The sequence below is a fragment of the Tachysurus fulvidraco genome, chromosome 22, assembly GCF_022655615.1.
Source record: "Tachysurus fulvidraco isolate hzauxx_2018 chromosome 22, HZAU_PFXX_2.0, whole genome shotgun sequence".
NCBI lineage: Eukaryota > Metazoa > Chordata > Actinopteri > Siluriformes > Bagridae > Tachysurus > Tachysurus fulvidraco.
Genome location: NC_062539.1, coordinates 6,069,932 through 6,083,320, shown reverse-complemented (window position 1 = coordinate 6,083,320; position 13,389 = coordinate 6,069,932). Strand labels below are relative to the sequence as shown.

Below are 13,389 nucleotides of genomic sequence, written 5' to 3'. Positions count from 1 at the left end.
CACCTGTATATATATCTTCTCTATAGGTTATGTTTAAACAAAACAGTCATTAGGCATTATATAAAGTGACAGGTGTTCGAATAGCAGCAAGAAATCAGCAAGAAATCTCAAACTTTGATCTTACATAAGCTTTTCCTGGGACAATTTAAAAATGAATTATAAGGTTATAAAGTTATTAGTATTATCGTATTTATTCTTAAACCCGATAAAAACCTTACAGCACTGGATTGAAGCGATGGTGATATTAAATTATAATACACCCGTTCAAACACACAAAACTTGTCTGATTCTACAAGGACGCACCGTCATTAAAAGTGTACACTGTAATGTTCAATGCAACAAAATCACCAGTTCATTAAACAATGCCGAGCTGTTCATTTACATGTTAAAATGAATAAATATGTGAAAACTGAACACTCATCGGTCTGCTTTGACAGAGATCCACTAAGGTGGGATCATCTTTTAACCTTTTCAACTGCAATTGAAATTGCAGTCTAACATTAGTGCTAGTCTTTAGAGTGGTTTACCTTGTGGAGGGAAATCGACATGCCTTTTTTGGGCTTTAAAAATGGCGGCCAATTTAGCACTTTGCCTAAGAGCTTAACCTTCTCCTGCCATGAAGAGCGTGATCAAATCCCTATGTGACCAGCTGGACCTTGAGGATTATCCCAGTGCAGAGAGAAAAAAAATACTTTCTTTTAATTACATATGCAAACACACACACGCACACACACACACGTTTCTGTCAAGCTCTCCATTTCTCCATAATACACACATGAGCAGGAAGTCAGTGGTGCTTTAAGCTGTATAAGCAGTTATACAGAAATGTCTAGAAAAATCAAGGCTTTCACACAACACAAACATTCCTTTTAATATCATCATCATCACTGAATATAAATTAATTGTTTATGAATGTACTTTGGTAAATGATATGATGTGAAAGTGTCCAAACATGTGGCCAGGATTAAGCTTTACTGGATGGAAAATATTATGGAGGATTAAAAATGCACTATTACTAATTACAAAAATGTACTTGTACATGTTACAGCCCTGTACAATTGTATGAATACAGTCCAAACATCACATTCAGATACATACACACACACACACACACACACACACACACACACACACACACACACACACACACACACACACACATACATATATATAAATAAAGGAAACGGAGTCTAAACAACACAAAAAACTGAGCTGTATTCAGTGGTGGTGTTTTTTTTTTAAATAATATATTTCATAATCCAGAGCTGTTAACAGATGGAGTGTGGCTTTGTGGCAGGGTCAAAAGTTTTCACCGGGGTGAAGCACATAGACGCACATGATACCCTTTTTTCTCATTGAAGGTTGATTAATTTTCTGTAATAGCAGCTCTGACATTAATTTCATCTCTAGTTCAAATCACAAGTTTCTGTTAATCCACTTCTTCAAATACATGATAGTTTCTATAAGAAGGTTCTTTTATTTTGGTGCGTGTGCCACATAAACCAAGTTACTTTATAACACGATAAGCAGATTTTAAGATTTCTCTTTTAATTTTGAAGAGAGAGAAAAAAAGAAACTGGTGAGGGGATGATTGTCATTTATTAGTATTGAATTGCAAGTGTTGGCATATTGTACTGTTATAGAAACATAATGAACTTCTATCCTATATGATCAATAAAGATCTAGCTATCCATCCATCCGTCCATCCATCCGTCCATCCATCCATCCGTCCATCCATCCATCAATCTAAACATTCATCCACCCATCCATCTCATCACAGCATTGTTGATTATTTTCCTATAACAGCATGCATGTTCTATTTTGATTCTTATATGTAACCGGAATCAATATTGATGTACACAAGAGTATAAATAAAAATATTATCCGTGGTCAGAAAAAAAGAGCCATAGACAAAAAAGATGGAAACAGGAACTGAAACGTTTACATGAAGAGGGAGTCTGAGAAAGACAACAAAAGAAAGAAAAAGCGTGGGAAGCAGAGACAGGAGACTCAGAGGGTCACAATGAGCTGTGCATTCATTTTGTCTTAAGTGGTGAGTGCTGTGATGGAGAGAAGCCACGTTAAGCCATATATACTCTTCAGAGCCATTAGACTCATTTCAGGGGGGGAAAGAGAAAGTGAAGGAGGTGTGTAGGCGGTTCTTCCATTATCTTTTATTATTAAAAAAAAGAAAGACATGTCTTACTCATTAAATTTGACTGTTGCTGGCTACATTTACGTGTAAACGTTTAATACGTTTTACTGGAATTGTCCAAAATCTTACTGATACAGTTTACTGTATCTCATCACAAACAGTGCTTTGTGTATTGTATAATAGTCTTCATAGTTAAGTAGACTTTTCAAAGGAATAGAATTATTTAGAGAAATTAGCTAGGAATGCACACAGGAGTACAAATCCTAAAGTCCATTTTTATGGATTACAATTAATCTGGTCGTTTGTTTCAGATTGTAGGCTCAGAGGATCCTTGACTGAAGGAGGACAGGATTTCTGCCTGCTGAATCCATTTTTATCCATTTATGATGAATTAAATTAAAGCTGTCAGGGAATAAATATGTTTACACTAATGGGTTTGCTTTGCACCAAGATTGTTATAAAAGGCAGTTTCCATCATCGGAGAAACAGCAGGTTGTGTTGTGTGCATCACATATGACCCAACGTAAGGATCAAATGCTGGAACAAATTTTGTGCTAGAGATAAAAATGCAAGAATGTTTTTTTGGGACAAACCTTTATATAACGTACTTTGGAAAGAGCATTTCAAAATTTTCACTAGGCCTATAATTTTCTGAATTCAAATTTAACACCTTATGTGTATTTCGTGGCTGAAAACAGCCACTAAATGAAACATATATAAATATGCAAAAAAAATTTAATTTGATATTTTTATACGTTTAATTTACTGGCTGTTTACACGTAAGGGTAATGTTTGTGAAGTATCAAGAAGGGTTAATTAGCCTCCTAAAGAAACCCAAGAATGTAAAATAAAATAATGCTAAATAATAAAAAAAAAGGCACAGTTCTCTCATCGAGTACTGAAAATCCAAAGAAAGACACAAACATGCAGAGTCTCACCCACGCAAAAGCACTTACATCTGGATCTGACCTGAGAGCACAGTGAAAGTCAAGAGAAAAAAAGTCAGGAAAGCAGGTGCTCATGATGAGACAGAGGAACAGTTAATGGAAAGAGATTTCTTGTCGTGTGCTACAATTTTAACACTCAGTAAGTCAGTCACAAAAGATCTTCATATGTAATGACAAAGAATGGACAAACAGCAAGTCGTCTTCTCTGCTCTATTTTTAGAGCAAGTCTTCTATGTCGTTGGTTCTGCCATTTGTTGCACACTAGGGGAGTTATCCTAAACAGGAAAAAGGCTCAATGTTCTACACACGTACAGCAAGGTCATACTTAAGTAATAAAAAATGCAACATGAGGGATGTCACAAACCTGAGAACAATGAAGATTAAAATATACAATATACACTGGTCATTATGGTGAGATCTATTTTCTGGTGGTGGTGTTGGGGAAGGATTCATCTAAGTCTTAAGTCTGATGGATATCTGAGTCTATTTTCATGTGTTACTGCATATGTTAGTTATAGAGAAGTCATGAGTGTGCTTTGGTAATAATCCTTCAAATTATTCACGACCAGTAATTATAAAGATCTACTCGTACTTAGGGCTGGGAGACATGTCCACGAAATAATATCAGGGTAAAAATATTGCAGACTGATATCTTGTTATTAAAATAGGGAAATAAATCAGCTATAATACACTGATATGGAAGCAGCAGATCATGTGATTTTATATTAAAAATTAAATAAAAATGTCTAATTTTAATGTCCAGCACTGTCAATCTGAACCCAATGCTGGCTTGATCTCTTCTAAATACTCTTCTAAAAAAATATTTAATATATTTATAAAGTAGAGAGAGAGAGGACAAGCATTTTATCATTTTCAAACTGTATTAAGTACTGGAATTGATTCAGTAAGCAGGACTGAAAAAGAATGCACAAACACACACACGCACGCACGCACACACAGAGACAGACAGACAGAGAGACAGACAGACAGACACACACACAGAGACAGACAGACACACACACAGAGACAGACAGACACACACAGACAGACAGACAGATGGACAGAAACAGACAAACAGACAGACAGACAGACAGACAGACAGACAGACAGACACACAGACAGAGACACAGACAGAGACACAGACCCCAAATGTGTGACACTACTAATAAATAAGAAAAAAAACCTTGTTAGCTGCATTTAGTGGTCTTTAATAAAGTCCTGAATGAGGCAATAAACTGAAATGACTTTACATAGCAGGTTCACAGAAACAAAAAAAATAAAAATAAATAAAACACAAATATTTACCAAGAATTCTTATACATCTGGTATCTTGCAATTAAATGAGCACCATAGACACACACACACACACACACGCACACGCACGGACACACTCAGGGGTGTGTGTACATCCTGAATATAACAACGGTCATTCAGCACTGTTCTATATAAAAGCTGCAAGTCTAAAATATCATGTTCCACATTTTGTGCATCGCCAACTTGGTTAGATCCGAGTTACAGAAATCAGACTGCACACAGCTATCAGACTTGCCATGCCACACAGGGTTTTGTGCTCTGCTGTTACTACTTGTGATTTCTCATGGATATACATATTTAAAAGTATATTCTCCTAGGAGAATATGAGGATTTCAGATATACTCTACAAATAGGGTTACAGAGTACATACAGTATCCAAGACTAATAGAATACTAACGAATAAGGCTACGATGTAGAGGATTGCTGACTTTACATTTAATGAATCCTAAAGATTTGACATCCAAAATGAAGATTCTGATTTTTGATGTAATAAACCCACATGCATGTATGTGTATATAGGTGTATGGTGATGCTGTGTTCAACTAAAGCTTGTAATTAGATTTTTCTAATGTCCGACTAAGGACAGAGGGAGGGAAAAAAATAATAAAATAATAATAAAACCCTCTCGACTCGGAAACACAAGGAATCAAACAGTTAAGTCAAAGACCACATTTGATTTGCAGAAAATCACAGCATGTACAGTTTTTAAAGCTTACCAAACTGACCATGTGGTGTGCATGCCACATTTCCTGTGTTAAGACCACATCCAGCTCTGTAACACTAATTCTGAACACTGTAGTAGCACAAAGTTCTGCTTTAATCTATTCAAAGGAATTTGGCACAATCCAACCTGCACACAGTTGGTAATACTTACACAGTTTTACCTTTAATTCCCTGAAGTCAGTATACATTTAACTAGCGTTAGTCGAGCTGAGTAAACTGGCTCAGGTAGATGTTAGAGATTCTGCTAATGCTGCTGTATACAGACTCCAACAAACAGATTAATACAATCCAGACAAAGCTGAAGAGATAAGATGTTTGGAAAATTAACCATTATTTCAGAGAGGATACAATGAGGTAGGTTCCAGTTATAATACAGCAACAACAACAACAATAATAATAATAATAATTAAAAACAAGTTGTCTTTACATGAACTATACTGCTAGCTCACAAAAATATCACAGTACTTTAGATATATATATTTAAAAAAATCTAAAACATATAAAAGTAGCCATATGTTTATTTACACGTCTACCATAAAAACAATAAAATACTCGGCTAATTGAGGTCAAAATAGTTATATAACTATCGAACTTCAAATTCTCTGCCAACACAACACACCTTCAGATGAGATCTAATAATCTTACGGTTTTCAAAGGAGCAGTAAATATGAACACTGAGCGCCGTCACTCCACTGAGATGTTCCTACTGCTGGGCTCTATTGCTAAAAGCTGTGATAAACACACACACACACACACACACACACACACACACACACACACGCACGTCACATGCAAACCCACATTTACCTGAGCAGTGTAGTATATTAAACAAAGCCACCCTTGTTAATCCTGAAGAGTCCAAGCTTTTGCTTATTATAAGCACAGCACCTGTATATAATGCACACATCACACGTGCCTTAAATACGTAGGCATAACACTAAAGCATGACGAGCATGATAAAGGCATTTCTGTGTCACAACAGTCAACCTGTAGACGCTACATCGGGGTTCTAGATTCACAAACTTAGCATACGAATACATACACGTTTTGGTGACCTGAGAAAACCCTTCACATGGCCAAATTTTAAATATTGATCTACATACAAGTCTGTAGAGATCTACTAGTGATCACATACATCTCACTTTGATTCTGAACTAAAAGCCTTGTTACAATCTCTTCACTTAACTGATCGCTTTTCCATGAACACTGACGCTGAAACGTTGCCGAATCATTCGGTGTGTAAACGCTTATGTTTTTTTAAGTCGTTCAAACATTTAACATCTTCATTGTCAGCTGTAGTGCATGTCGGCGCTCTTCTCTGTTTTGATGACAGACGACGTCTGGTTCCAAACTGAATAGACGAGGCTTAAGTCTATTTCACTATAGAAGGTAATTATTTAATAAAAAACCTTAAGGTACACTTACTGGTTTTACTTACTGCTTTAATGACTACTTAAACAACATGATCGTTGCAGACTAAGCAAAGTTAAAACGCAGCCTGGGTAAAAACATTTTTACACTGTTGTCCTAAAATATATTAATACCTACTTAAAATTGAGATGTATTGTACTGGCTTGTTTGGCTCATTGTTATTGCACGTTTTCCAGAATTTGTCTCAGTAGTGACATGTGAAAGGTTTTCCCAGACCTCCACACACAAGGTGATAATCTGCCTGATAAAACCATCAAACAGCAGATAATCAGAGGCTACACTAAAATATAGCAATACTGAACAAAACCAAAACAGTCCTGCTGCCTTTTGATTCCAGTGTTCCAGACAACTGCTCTCTCAAATTCCTAACCAACAGATCATTCTTCATAAAACACGTCAAACATCGTCACAGAGAAACTAAAGATTCGTGCAACTATTAAAAAAGATCACTGAGTAATAAGAGAGGTGCTCGAGCAAACGGAGGACGGCTTTGTGTAACAGTCTTTAGCTTCTCGTTCCACTTTGTCGAGTCACTGATCAACAGCATAAAGACAGACGAGGAATGTAGATTTCACCAGCCGAGTCCTTTGAACGGAGGTATTTGCGGTGTGGATGCAGATATTAGAAAACAAGTAAACTTATTTACAGTTCACATTTGAATCCTAAAAGTAACAATTGCACGGTGTAATGGTCATTGGATTGTGTACGAGGCTTCAGCTTGTTGTGCGTATGTGCTTTCTCGATGCGAGTGTACAGCAGAAGTAGTGTGAAATTTACTAAAACTTCCAAATAAAAATTAAATTATGGAAGTAAATTTATGCGAAAGATATTAAAAGATCCACAAGCAAAATCAACAACAACTACGTTTTGGGAGAAAAAAAACTGCTCCCGAATTCATGAGTGAACTGCCTTGAGTAAAGCACAGCGAAGCTCTACGCATGTGCACGAGCGTACACGCACACGTCTGATTTTATTCTTACTACTATTTGTACTTGTTGATAAATATTTTGCTTGCAGATGTGGTTAAAGTCCACATATAAAGTACCAGAAAAGCAGCAAAGTTCACATTAGTGAAGAGGTTTGATGTTGGTGGTGTAGCGCTCTCTGACACCATTCACATGCTCGCCTCTTTCGGTGGTAAAGCGGAGTCGCTGTCTATCATGATCACGGAGACCAGGGACTCTGAGGTAGAACTGTTGGTGGTGTTGGATGCCCTGGTGAGGGTGATGATGCGTTCTTCCACGCAGCCTGCGGACAGACGGGCCTCTGCATCGTGGTCCCAGCACTCTTCTACTGTCTCGCACATCTGAGCCAATCCCTAAGACACGCAACAAAACATCATTTTACATCAACATCTAACGTCACATTAATGAAGATAAAACCAACAAAAAATAAATAAATAAAAGCCTATAAAGCTGTTATCTTAATTTTTATTCTAGATATGTGGGATCAACTTATTATAAAAGGTTTCCACCAGTCATTACTTGCCTTAAACATCATTACAAAGTCTAATCTAACTCTTTACGAACCATAAGCGCATCTCAAACGTCTTGAACATAGTGTTAAGTATAAATAATATTGAATTCTATTCTACTGTATAAAACTCTTTACCGAATGTTTGAGCCAGCAGTCCTTCAGCACGGGCCTCATCTTCTTATGGACCACCACATCCTGCAGATCCTCCAGAGATGGGTGTTGACCCACCTCCTCCTCAAACGGGAGCATGTACTCATGTACAGTGCCTGAACAAGCCAGCAATACATTGATAAAGTTATCCCAAAAAAGCTTCTAACTAATCCAATGGGACTGCATGGTTATTTTCACAGTTTTGTTCCCCTGCACAAATACTCAAACCTTTGGCTGCAGAAAAGTGGATTTTCCAATATTAATTAAATTGTAATAAATCTGATATAACAAGACGGCACCAGTCAAAAGGAGCAATATTTAGACCTGAGGTACTAAAAGCAGCACTGTTTAATTTAGCAATGAATCTTTTGGTGGAGAATTGAGAAAATGGAGGATTTTCATTCACTATATAAACTGTATATTCACTCACTATGAACACATTTCCACACTAATGACTTACCATCAGCAGCAGTGCAGCGGGACAACAGTTCCCAGAGCACCAGGCCCAAAGAGTACATATCAATCCTCAAAAATGCATCCCTGTGAAAGTTTATGGCACCCTCCAGCACCTCCGGGGCCATGTAGCGCCTTGTACCGACCTAAAATATGGCATAGACACACCAGGACATTATTAAGTTTGGTCTCAAGATCGAGGTGTATCTCAAAACTACATTCGTGTCACTATAATAAAGTTTCACCTGGCCATGAGTATCTCCAGGTGCCTTTCCTGGTTCGAAGCGAACAGCCAGGCCAAAGTCTCCAATCACAGCAGTCAAATCAGTCCTGAGCAACACATTCTTACTCTTAAAGTCCCTGACAAGAGAAAATCGGTCACACAAACATACCACATAAGTGATTGCTATTCGTGGCTGATAATTTACAGTAATCAGCCAGACACGGTAATAAAACATACCTGTGTGCGATTGCAGGTTTGGGTGACTCCAATCTATAGGAGAGATCCTCATGTAGGTAGGCAAGGCCTCGAGCCATGCTCTCTGCAATGTGGCACAGCTCAGACCAGTTCACCACATTCCCCTTCAGAAAGTCTGTTAAAGATCCCTACAGCACACAGGGACACAAATACATCAGCAGCACCACAACTGTAAATGGAATAAAGGCACAACTTATATTAAAAAGTATATATTTAAATGTTCTTGTGTTCAAAAATACTCTTGGGTCAATCGATTTAAAGGCCATGTTTCTACAAAGTGATACATTTGAGAAGGTCTATTTGACAACCGAACTTCAACATAAGAGTTCACTTTAGGATGAATTATTGACGTCTACTGCACAGGATTGAGAGTTAAAAAAAAAAACACTGAGAAGACTGAATAGATGAATGAATGTCTGACCCTTTCGTGGAATTCGGTGATGAGCCACAGCTCCATTTCCAGGTTGGTTCCTCGTTTTTCTGCAGAGATGTAGCGTAGCAGGTTCTCGTGTCTCAGCCCCTCAGTGAGGTAAATATCTCTCTCGTTCTGCCATGAATTCTTATCCTGGACACATCACAGACAATCAACAAGGTCTTTTATGAACAAGCTTACATTGTAAACCTCTAGAAAAACAAGTTCAGCTGGAAAACCTTCTTGCAGTCGGTTGCAATTCGTACGCACACACTAGATATTCTACGATCAAATCCATAAAAGGTTTCAGATGCTTACCTGAACAGGGAATATCTTGACTGCAACATATTCGGTTAGCAGCTGAGCCTTCCACACACACCCGAAACGCCCCCTTGCCTTTAGTTCCAGCAGCTGCAGAGGCTTCAGACCTACCAGAGGAGACGGAGGAGCAGGACCCACACCCTACCAGAACAAAAAGTGCAGGTGAGCTTAAAAACACCACACATTGAGTTCATGTAGGCGATAATTTGCAAATAACTGAAAAAAGTGATAAAAGTGATCTCTCGCACCTGGTTAAGGTCCACGTGACCGTATGGAGCTTTGCGCTGGTGGTAAGTCCAGCATGCGAGTACCAAGGCCAGAGACAGCACAAGCAGAGGAAGAAGAGAGTACGCCAACACGCCAAGCAGGGACGGTCCCACCGGAGGAGGCTGAATCTTCACTGAAACACCAGACACCATGAAATTGTGCACAGTTAAACCATCATTAATCAACTCTGTGGCTAAAACAAAAATAAGACCCAAATTAAACCAGCAATAATTTACATTATATGGCTAAAGCTTTGTGGACACCTGCCCTTCACATCCATATGGAGGTCTTTCAAATTCTATCACAACGTTGGATGAACACAGCCTTATGATTTGACTTCACTGGAAATGAAGGTGTCCAACACAAAGTAGTGTAGTGTTTCACCTGCAGGCGCAGTGACTTCCGGCAGGTGTGTGAATCTTTCATTGCAGTAATTTCCCTCGCAGCAGCAGAAAAACACCTGAGGGCTTTCCTCTGTGGCCACACACTCTTGTCTGCTCTCACAGGCACACAAAGAAATGAGGAAATCTTCAGAACGTGCAAAACAAAAGGTTTACAACAGAATGTCATTCTCCTGAGTAATATTTCACCTGTCATAGCAGTTGAAGTCATCGAGCCAGCAGCCCTTTTTCACCAGGTGTATTGTTCCTGAAGAATTGATCCAGGATGCATAGCAGTGTTGTCTCTTGTCCTTATCTCCCTCGCATCTCTCATAGCCACTCTGATTTGTCCGCTCAGCTTGCCAGTTATCATTATAATACACACACTCTCTGGTGCCGACCTCACCTTGCCCTGGACCTGAGAAACAAAAGTGTAATTAAGAAAAACACAAATTTCTTTACAACAATACATAACAACGGAGGACTTTCTATAACGCATAACAGATTTAATGTTGTAGTTATGGAAGTGGTATATAAACTAAATACCACTCTCTTTAAAATCCTCATCTCCTCCCCAAATCTTTCACCCCAAAATAAAGACAGAAAGGTCAGATTTCATCTCTATAGAGAGAGAGATGTGTGAGAAAGAGAAGTGTGTGTGTGTGTGTGTGTGTGTGTGAGAGAGATGTGAGAGAGAGATGTGTGTGAGAGAGAGAGAGAGAGAGAGAGAGAGAGAGAAATTCCAGAGTGTATTTAAACATCATGTAGATAAGAGGATGCCCATCCCCCAAGTGGTGACCAATTTTCCAACCTAGACTTAACCCACACACAAACAAACACACACACACACACACACACACACACACACACACACACACACACACACACACACACACACACAAAATAACAATAAAGCCTTAGAAACCTCAGAAACATACTATGCCTTGCTATACTAAACAATAAAAGTAAAACTCCAGACTCATTTTCTTCTCCTGTTGCTAATACAATGCATGTGAAAAGGTAAAATTACAACACCACACACACACACACACACACACACACACACACACACAGCACAGGAGAGAGTTCAGGTTTCCGCTATCCTGTGGGGTTCACCGTTCCAGAACACACACACTGTCACATACTGGGCTCACCGCTGACATGGGAACTCCGCAGTCAGGGTGTCAAATGAGCTTTGTGTTGAACGGCTCTCCCCTATGTATAAAAGTCAGTTACAATGAAGTATTTGGATTCCTCGATTCCTTGAGGTTATTATCCTGTCTGACTAATAAGTCACATCCAACAGTGAAATGGATTTATGCATTTGTAAAAATTATATTATATTATTGTATAATAGTTTTATTTTATTTAAGTAAAATGTAATGGGTTTTAATGCTTTAAAAATAATAATATGCAGAAAAAACAAACATCAGGAATAGATTTACCTTGAAATATGAATTGAAAAAATAACCTTAAATAATAATAATCTGTTAATTTAATTTAACTTGGTAATAATAATAAAAATTAAAAATGGCAATCTAACAATTGTTTTATATCTAATGCAATTTAAACCACACGCACGCAGTAAAATAAATTCAGCGCCATCTGGTGGACAAACCGGTTTTAATTGTTAAAAAGCAGCTGTTCGTGACATGTGTTTCAAACTCTTTCTTTGTACCTCTACACACACACACACACACACACACACACACACACACACACACACACACACACACACACACACACACACACACACACACACACCTCGTTTCAACCCTGACTTGCTCATATTTTAAGAAAGGGATCATTAAAAGCTAATCTGACCTGATAACGATTGAACACTTCATGGTGTATACATAGGACGACAAAATAAGACAATAAAAACAGGCTAAAAACCACAATAATTCAGTTTGGTTGGTTTTTATAGTGTCAGATAAAAACATTTGATTTAAAAACGACTCGTGTTTGAAATAAGGGTTTTATATCTAACACAAAGCGTTAATGTTACACAGTGTATAAATCACAACAATGCAAAGGAAAGTGAGTTTCTTACCTGCTAACAAACTTCCCCGAATAAGTGCTAATGTCACCCAGAGACCAAACATATTCCTGCAGATGGATGGATTGAGACCCGAGAAAGACTCTGTCTTTTAAGATTATTTCCTTTGGAAAGCATTTACAGTTTAAAATAGATTACCAGCGACACAGGACTGAATTGTGTTCCCTAAACACACAGTGGTGCTATGGAGCTGACACGAAAAGCTAAAAGCGCGTCCAAAATGGCGACGGCTTCACAAAGACCCGGATGTTTCTGTGTTACTTTGGATTTAATTTAATACAAACACCATAAAAACATCAGTAAATATCTACATTATAATCCCAACAATATAAATAAAAGACTAAAATAATACAATTTTATTTAACTAAGACTACAAATGTCAAATGTAAGCACTTTACCTGAGGTATATTTATTATCGTTCATTGCAACTGTTTATTAATAATAAAACATAATATTAATGTTTATTAACAATAAATCTTACATTTTTCTGAGAAATTATTGGCTAATAAATAAATTACTGTTAAGAAAACTGTCCTTATGTTCTTTTTCAATTAGCATGAATGGTAACAGATTTTTTATCATGAATGCTAACACATTGTTTATTTGCTAATTGTATGCTAACATAAACAAAAGGTAGTCGTTACTCCTTTAAGAGTAAAATGCAGCTATTATCAGAAAATAAAGACATTGTTACCCGAAATATGTTAATTATTATTATTATTATTATTATTATTATTATTATTATTATTATTATTTTGTGGTTAAATGCAGATTTTCATAGATTCAATACTGAAATTGATGGCAGTTAAGTGACATTAAATCA

General features: G+C 37.5%; 1 protein-coding gene across 2 annotated transcripts; it reads right to left on the bottom strand.

Moving 5' to 3' along the window:
• Positions 1 to 4,294: 4,294 nt before the first annotated feature.
• On the bottom strand, positions 4,295 to 12,892 carry LOC113645308 (activin receptor type-2B). 2 transcript variants are annotated; one of them, XM_047806639.1, is made up of 12 exons: positions 12,561 to 12,892; positions 10,718 to 10,925; positions 10,512 to 10,621; positions 10,109 to 10,260; positions 9,858 to 10,001; positions 9,549 to 9,692; positions 9,110 to 9,255; positions 8,895 to 9,009; positions 8,657 to 8,795; positions 8,182 to 8,312; positions 7,697 to 7,888; positions 4,295 to 5,868 (listed from the first exon to the last, which is right to left on the bottom strand). In XM_047806639.1, exons 1-12 carry the CDS (start codon positions 12,610 to 12,612, stop codon positions 5,824 to 5,826), a joined length of 1,578 nt encoding a protein of 525 aa, XP_047662595.1. In that variant the 5' UTR covers positions 12,613 to 12,892; the 3' UTR covers positions 4,295 to 5,823. The 2 variants fall into 2 exon arrangements, with proteins under 2 accessions (XP_047662595.1, XP_027006643.1); XM_027150842.2 differs by having other exon boundaries at positions 4,295 to 7,888; positions 12,561 to 12,888.
• Positions 12,893 to 13,389: the final 497 nt, after the last annotated feature.

What these genes read in the sequence shown, in the direction of transcription:
- LOC113645308 (XM_047806639.1), bottom strand. Translation starts at nt 12,612, where the DNA reads ATGTTTGGTCTCTGGGTGACATTAGCACTTATTCGGGGAAGTTTGTTA. An exon ending in TCGGGGAAGTTTGTTAGCAG is followed by an intron (nt 10,926 to 12,560) that starts GTAAGAAACTCA and finishes TTTGTTTCTCAG; the next exon opens with GTCCAGGGCAAGGTGAGGTC. An exon ending in GTCACGTGGACCTTAACCAG is followed by an intron (nt 10,002 to 10,108) that starts GTGCGAGAGATC and finishes TTGTTCTGGTAG; the next exon opens with GGTGTGGGTCCTGCTCCTCC.